Source organism: Ylistrum balloti, unplaced genomic scaffold (genome assembly GCF_031769215.1).
Source record: "Ylistrum balloti isolate Yb309-2 unplaced genomic scaffold, AGI_CSIRO_Ybal_v1 Utg372918, whole genome shotgun sequence".
In the NCBI taxonomy this organism is placed as follows: Eukaryota; Metazoa; Mollusca; class Bivalvia; order Pectinida; family Pectinidae; genus Ylistrum; species Ylistrum balloti.
Genome location: NW_026783181.1, coordinates 1 through 8190, shown reverse-complemented (window position 1 = coordinate 8190; position 8190 = coordinate 1). Strand labels below are relative to the sequence as shown.

At 39.3% G+C, this 8190-nt stretch overlaps 2 protein-coding genes across 2 annotated transcripts; one reads left to right on the top strand and one right to left on the bottom strand.

Moving 5' to 3' along the window:
• Window positions 1–4441: 4441 nt before the first annotated feature.
• On the top strand, window positions 4442–7540 carry LOC132564826 (ATP-dependent helicase/nuclease subunit A-like). Its single transcript, XM_060229450.1, has one exon. The coding sequence runs from the start codon at window positions 4442–4444 to the stop codon at window positions 7538–7540; it is 3099 nt and encodes a 1032-aa protein (XP_060085433.1).
• Window positions 7541–7605: 65 nt separating this feature from the next.
• Window positions 7606–8138, bottom strand: LOC132564825 (uncharacterized; the record flags this gene model as incomplete). The annotated part of the gene is made up of 1 exon (XM_060229449.1): window positions 7606–8138. A coding segment is annotated over one exon (533 nt), but the record flags the coding sequence as incomplete, so codon positions are not given.
• Between the last annotated feature and the right edge of the window lie 52 nt (window positions 8139–8190).

Sequence of the window (8190 nt, the reverse complement as noted above, 5' to 3'; positions counted from 1 at the left end):
TACTTAACTATTTCGAAAGAATGCCGTATATATATATAGGTATCTATGGATTACAAATAGAAAAACATAGGAAATAGTAGAATGATTTACAAAAATGATTTACAAAATAGATTATTATAATATGCCCAAGTGACAATTTTTGTTATCAAAAGTTACAGAAAAATGTTAATAAACACGATAGCCTTAAACTTTACAAGGGGGCATACAAGAAGACTTAACACCCTCATATCAAATTTTTTTTTAGCAATTTCGGCTCATTAACAAATTTTGGCACACCATTTGCTTACATCTATGTAATTGCCGCCGCGGATTTGACTTAACATAGGGTAATTTCAAAGAAACGGCACAGACAAAAACACTTAACGCTAAACATGAAGGAGCGTCATTATGTCTGAAAGAAAGAAACGTATCGGGGCTAAGGCTAATTCGGGCTTTACACTCGTAGAATTGATGATTGTTGTTGTTATCATCGGGATCTTAGCATCTATTGCTATTCCACAGTTCCGTAAATTTCAACTACGGTCTCAACATGCTGAAGCAAAAAATGTTTTGGGTGGTATTGCCACAGCTGAAGAATCATTTGCTGCTAGATGGGGTGCGTATGCACAAGCGAAACCAAAACCTTTTACAACTCTTCCTAAAGGAGCGAAAAAAGGTTGGACTACTTGCGCAGCATCTAATGCTGAAGGTTACTGCCTACTTGGCTACCGTGCTCAAGGTCGTGTTGCTTTTATGTATCAAGTTAGACCCGCAGGTACTGGTAGTGGTGTGCCAACTGGTATGTATACAACTTGGACTAACCAAGCAACCGATGCTAAATTAGGGAAAGATGCTGAGAGCTACCCCTGTGCTTTTGGTTCGGGATGTACTACTGTTGCTGGTTTAACACGTAGAGTTGTTGGTTCTCCTGTTATCGCAATGATGGCACAAGGGGATCTTGACAATAATAATACAGGTGGTATGTATCAAGTTGTTAATACGGTACGTGATATATTCCCATATCCAGCAGGCTATGGTGAAAACATCTTTTAAGCTATTTTGAACATAGTTTAAACATAAAAAAAGCGTGTGTATTTTACACACGCTTTTTTTATGTGTTCATTCAGCTCAAAACTAACATCACAAAATATGATCTATCTCGTCGATGTCCTCTGACCAAGAAAATTTACATAATATTCCAACAAATTTTTTACTTAACGGTTATCTAAAACTAACAAAGGCTGGGGTATGGTTACTCCAAAAACAGCCGATTACCAATATCAATATGCAACGTTTTCTGTTTAAACAGCTACAACGTAATTTACAAGGTCAATATTGGGTTGTTAATGGCCCACAACGGATTCTTGTTGATATTGAAGATACACCTTATATGATTACACGTATTGATTATATTGAAACGGAGCATCAGTTTACTGCCAGATTATGCGATGACTCAACTGAAACGCTAAATTTAGCCACCTTAACTCTTGGTCAAAATAATGTACTCTATACAACTGTTAAAAAAGGAAAAGCTGGTGCTGCTGCAACTGAAGACCATAGGGCTCGCTTAACTCGTAATGCAATGCAACAACTGGCACCGTTTTTCATCGAAACTGAACAGGGATTCGCTATTTCTCATTGTGGAACCCAATTTCCGATAGGATCCTGTGATTAATGCAGCGCTCGTTCTTGGGTTGGAATAAACCGATTCTTCCCCTTGTTACTGATTATTTAATTCATACACACCGTCAATCTAACAAATTAGACCTAGGAGAAATTTATCTTGTTCTATCTGGTAAACGCGCTTGTCGCCGTTTATTAGAATATCTTGTACAACAGTCACAAACTTTAGGTTTAGATCTTATCCCGCCACATATTTTATCTATTGGGACATTGATACCAGCTTTAGCTCCCCAAAAGGTTGTATTGGCATCCTATTTGGAACGGTTATTTAGCTGGCGGCAGGCTTTAGTTAACTTGCCACAGCAAAAATTGGTTTTACTTTTTGGCAAGCCAGCGTTGTCTATTTCTTCTTTACAAGAATGGTTATCATTAGCAAGTGCCCTTGAGGAGCTGAATCTGTTGGTCTCAAGTGGTAATTTACGGTTTCAAAATGTTGTAGAACGATTATCTACGTTAGATGGTATTTCAGAGCATGAACTTCAACGCTGGGAACAATTGGCTCAGGTTCAAAAAAGCTATGTGGATATCTTAGACCACCAAGGAAAACAAGATCCGTCAGAATGGCATCTGCAGTTAGTCGAAACACAACATTTAAAGCGACCAGACATGCTTTATGTCACTGCTATTCTTGACCTCAATCGCCTACAGTTAGAAGCTCTAAAAGCACTTGGCTCTTGTGTTAGATTTCTTATTGCTGCACCAGAATCAGAGGCAGCAGCTTTTAATATCTATGGTTGTGCTGATGTCATGTATTGGGAATCTGCAACGGTGTCACTTGAAGAAGAGCGATGTATTTATGTCTCTGGAGCCGAAGATCAAGCCCAGGCTGTTACGCAACTATTATCTGACACAACGTCCGATACAGTAAGACTTGTTGTTCCTGATAACACACTGATTCCTTATCTTGAGACGTCCTTACTAGAAAGTACTGAAACACCACGCTACATTAATATTCCCGAACGTTGGCAGCTACAACATACAGGCCCTGGACGTCTATTAAATCGAATTCACCATTACCTGCTCAATCCTAACTTTCAAACATTATCTATCCTACTTAGGCATCCCGATTTAGAGCAGTATTTACAGCAAGAAGGTGTTGAGACCCTAGGTTTACTTCAAGCTTTAGATGCTTATCATCATCAACATCTGGGTGCCTATGATGTCAATCAACAGTGGTTACGCTCAGAACTTTCAGAAAGCGATATTTCCCTTTTACAGCAAACGACAAGTACTTTACATCGTTTACTTAAAATATTTTTTTCAGAAGATTTATCACCAACACGATGGGCTGAAGAGTTATATCTTTTTTTTAAATCAATTTATCCTGATGTTGATCCTAAAAATCAACAACTTTTAGGGGCACTAACACAACTATCAGAAGTGTTAGAAGAGTTATCAACTCTTGAGATGCCTTTCCTTTCTTCATTATCCGGTCGAGATATTTGTTCACTGCTACAACTATATTGTCGCCAAGAAGCACTTACAGACAGCTATCTCCCTCAAAGTATTGATGCCATTGGTTTTCTTGAGGTTTATACAGATGATGCACCTCAAATTATTGTTACGTCATTTAATGAAGGTATCATCCCCGAATCGCTTGCTGCACATCCATTTTTACCAGGAAAAACACGTTCTTTTCTTGGGCTACAGGATGATCGTAGACGTTATGCTCGTGATGCATGTATCATTCATACCTTGATTGAAAGTAGCGCAAGAAATGCCTATTTTATTAGTGCTGCTATAGATGGTGATCAAACACCACTATTGCCAAGCAGAATTAGTTTAGCTACAGATGATCCTTTTCTACTGGCTAAGCGATTTCAGCGCCAAGCTCACCCTACTTGTCTAACTACGTCTGAAGAAATACCATCACGTAAGACCAGCCCTTTTATCACGATACCAGAGCCCTCTCCGCCTAAGGCGTTATCAAAATTGCGTATTACTGCCTTTCGTGACTACCTTAATAATCCTTGGTTTTTTTATTTAAAGCACATCATTGGTTTAACAACGGTTGATGATTCTGACCAAGAAATGGGACCTTCTTTGTTTGGTATTGTAAGCCATCGTATTTTAGAACGTTTTGGCAAAACACCAAAGATTGCAACTAGTTCGAATGCCAAACTCATTTTTGACTATCTCTCTGAATTACTAGATGCTGAGATTCTTACACGATTTAGTCAAACGCCACGCTCAGCAATTTTAGTACAAATAGAGCAATTACGTTCACGACTACGTTGGTTTGCAACTTGGCAAGCGCAACAGGTTACGGAGGGTTGGCACATTAAACACTGTGAATATAAAATTGATCCAAACTTGATTTTACTTCCTAAGGTTTGTGACAAGAGCATTGGTTTAAGTGGACGTATTGATCGTATTGATGAACATCGTGACGGACGATTACGTATTATTGACTATAAGACATCTGAACAAGGTCGCTCACCACGTACTGATCATCTTGACCGTCAGGGTAATTGGATCAATCTACAATTACCGCTTTATTACTACGCGTTAAGACAAGAAGAGCTAACAGCCGATATTTTGACGGGTTATGTCTGTCTTGATAACGAAGGACCGGTTACGTTTAAACGTGCAGCAGGTCTGCCAGGTCAGTATAAACCATTAACCCCCTGGGACGACGCCTTGATTGAACAAGCAGTTCAACAAGCTTGTCGTATTACAGAACAAATCTTAGCTGGACATTTTCCTGATCAGCCAAGGACGCTATCAATTATTGCAGCATACCCTGAATTTTTAGCCTTACGCCGAAAAAAATAACACGATGCCAGAAACATTAAACTCAGTACACCATTTAATTCGTGCTTCTGCTGGCACAGGAAAAACGTATGAACTCACAACACGTATTTTAGATTTATTACTACAAGGTATTCAGCCAGATACGTTACTTGTGACAACATTTACACGTAAAGCTGCTTTTGAGATTACTCAACGTCTATTAGAACGGCTAGCTAACGCTAAACTTAATCCTGATGGTCGTCAGGTTTTGAGTGATGCTGTTGGACGTAAAATCACATCAACACAACTTGACCAAACGATTCTGATGCTTCGTAATTATCTTGGTCGTTTACAAATTGGAACGATAGACAGTTTTTTTGCACGTATTGCTTCGGGCTTTCATTGGGATTTGGATTTACCAGCTGGTTGGCGTATTGGTGAAACCACGAAGCTGGCCAATATTGAACTAGAAACCATTGACCATCTATTAAATACAGCGCCCTTAGAGCAAACATTAATCGCGTTGGCAGAACTGAATGAACGTAAAGCAAAACGGCCTGTGATGAACAAAGTTCTTGATGTTGTACAAACGTTACGTGATCACTTACCACGACTAGAAAAAGCTAACCATGACAATGCTTGGCATTGGTTTCCTTCAACTCTCACTGAACCTACAGAAACCGATATTGTGACATTGATTACGGCGTTAGAAAATGTCGTTTTACCTCGCACCAAAACAGGAAAGATAGATAAACGTTTTGACAAGGCTGTCAAACAACTTATCCAAATGTTAACTCAACGAGAATGGGAGCAACTAACGCAAAAAGGGCTTTTACCAAATAGTTTACAACCGGAAAAAACATTTTATAATCGGCCTATCCCTGATCAGCTCATAGAGCTTTTACAAGAAATCTCGACATTGACATTTAGAGCCTTAGGCTCACGCCATAGTGCTAAAAATAGCGCAGCGGCTTTTTTACTAACGACATTTGTAACATCTTACCGTTTACAACGTTTGCGATATGGTGTTGTCAATTTTGGTGATATTACACGGGCGATTCAGTCTCTTGGACAAATGCCACTTCAGGACCTATTTTATCGCCTTGATGGTTTCATACATCATGTTCTTATTGATGAATTTCAAGATACATCTTATGCCCAATGGTCAATATTGCAGCCTATTCTTGATGAAATTTTTGCAACTGCTGATGGTACAAGAAGTGCTTTTTTGGTCGGTGATACAAAACAAGCAATCTATCGTTGGCGTGGTGGAAGCCATGAGCTTTTTGATGTTATTGCTCAGACTTATGCGGTGCAAGAATCGACAAAATCACGTAGCTTTCGTTCTTCACAAATTATCTTAGATACTGTCAACTGTATTTTTCAAAATTTACATCTAGTTTCTTTGATTGACCCAAGCACCCAAGATGACCATGCTCAACGAAAACAAGAGGCTTTTATGCTTGCTGCTACAGCCTGGCAACAGAGCTATCCGAAACATGAAGCTGCTGAGCTAAAACCTGGCTATGTTTGTATTGAAACAGTCGAGCAACAAGATGATGATAATGAGCTACGATTTGAACTAGCCGTACAGCGTGCTGATAGCCTTTTAGAACTTAATTCTAATCTTTCTATTGGCATACTTACGCGTAGTAACCGTAGTGTTTTGGCATTACAAGAAGCGTTCCGTCAAGGCCAAAGGGATGATCGACTAATCGCTGTACTCATTGCTCTTTTTCATGTTGCAGACCATCCAACAGACCAAGCATCTTGGTATCTTTTGGAACACTCATTATTGCTTCCAGCTTTACACCGTTTTTTAGGCACAACATCTAAGAGCTCAAGAACAGAAATTGCTTTTGAACTGAGATATTTCTCAACACATCACGGTATCGGAAAGCTCTTGACGTCATTAATTGAACAGCTGAGAAACACCTGTTCTAATCAACATTTACGCTGTTTAAAGCGTCTAGCTAAAGATGCTTTAGTCTTTGATCTAGAGCCTTGGCATCGTGTTTCCGATTTTGGACGTTTTGTTCGTTTACAAAACGATCATGATCTGGTTTCTACCGCCAAGGCGATACAGGTTATGACAATCCATCAAGCAAAAGGGTTACAGTTTGATGCTGTCATTTTGCCTGATTTGGATACAAAACTGGTACAAGCCCCACCAGCAGTTACTTTAATTGAACATCGACAGAAACAACAACTTCAATTAGAAGGGTTCATGCTAAGACCTTCAAAGGCACTACTGCGTGTAGCTCCAGAGCCTATTAGGCAAGCTGTTCTTCTAGATGATTATCGCGATTTTCACGAATCGCTTTCTATTTTATATGTTGCCCTTACACGGGCAAAGCATGAGCTATATATCTGTTTGAATGCTAAAAGTAAACCTGACCATTTTTCTAATATTATTCGGACAACATGTTTACAACAGCACCCGGAAGGTGAGCCGTTATCAATAGGTGATTCTAAGTGGCCCCATCAACTTAAACAGACAATAACACCATCTCAACAACCATCAATATCGCTTCCAACTTTAGAAGAATCTGTTCAAAAACCACTTATGCGCCTTGAGCATAAACAACCCTCAAATGGTACGCAAACGTCACAACCCTTTGCCTCAGATTCATTTAAGAACCATAACAGAACACTACATGAATTTGGGAATGAAGTTCATAAGGCTTTGGAACAACTTACTTGGCTATCTCCTCCTATTACGAAACACTCATTTCATCATACGAAAGCTATTCATATTTATTTACAACAAGCTTTTAGCCAGCAGGATATTGCAAACCATTTTCAACAGGCTTATTATCAAACGCATTTAGGTTGGCAAGATTTATCTATCTCTGTTGAAACTGAACGACGTTTTGCGGTCTTATTAAATAAAACAGTATTAAGTGGTACAATTGACCGCCTTATTCTTGGCTCAACTTCGGCACAAATCACTAGAGCTGAAATCATTGATTTCAAGACAGATGCTGTAACAGAAACAACTTTACATGAAAAAATTGATCTCTATCGCCCGCAGCTGACAGCTTATCAACAGGCTATAGCACAACTGTACCGGCTCTCCCCTGAGGCTATTACAACTAAGTTATTCTTTTTGGGAATAGGACAAGTTTGTGAGGTTGATTTTTAATCTAATTTCTAAAGATAAATGTTGGCCTAATTTGTCAATAGATCTGAAATAGTTTCAGTGACTATTTAACGATGATCAATCGTTAGATCTGGCTGACGAAAAACAAGTGCCGTATTCACACCGCCAAATCCAAAAGAATTCGAAAGGGCGTAGCGTACTGGTTTTTGCAAGGAAGATTCTGGAACAAGGTTTAATGAGCAGGTCTCTATGGGCTGTGAACCAAATAAGTTTACAGGAAGAATACCTGTCTGAATGGTTAGAGAGGTGATAATTGCTTCTAGGGCACCGGCAGCCCCTAAAAGATGTCCTGTTTGTCCTTTGGTACTTGAGACAAATGGTTGATTATTTTCTTGAAAAATACGTTGTAAAACCTCCATTTCAATTTGATCACCAATGGTTGTCCCTGTTGCATGAGCATTAACATAGTCGATCATTTTTGGCATAATTTCTGCGCAATCTAATGCTTGCCGAACTGCTAATTCTGCACCTTTTCCTTGAGGGTCTGGCTCTGTAATATGGTGAGCATCAGCAGTTGTCGCATAACCAATAATCTCTGCATAAATCGTTGCTCGTCGTTGTCGTGCTAATTCGTAGGGTTCTAAAATGAGAATAGCAGCCCCTTCCCCCAAACAAAAGCCTCCTCTCTCTTG

Coding starts and splice junctions, on each gene's coding strand:
- LOC132564826 (XM_060229450.1), top strand. CDS start 4,442: ATGCCAGAAACATTAAACTCAGTACACCATTTAATTCGTGCTTCTGCT.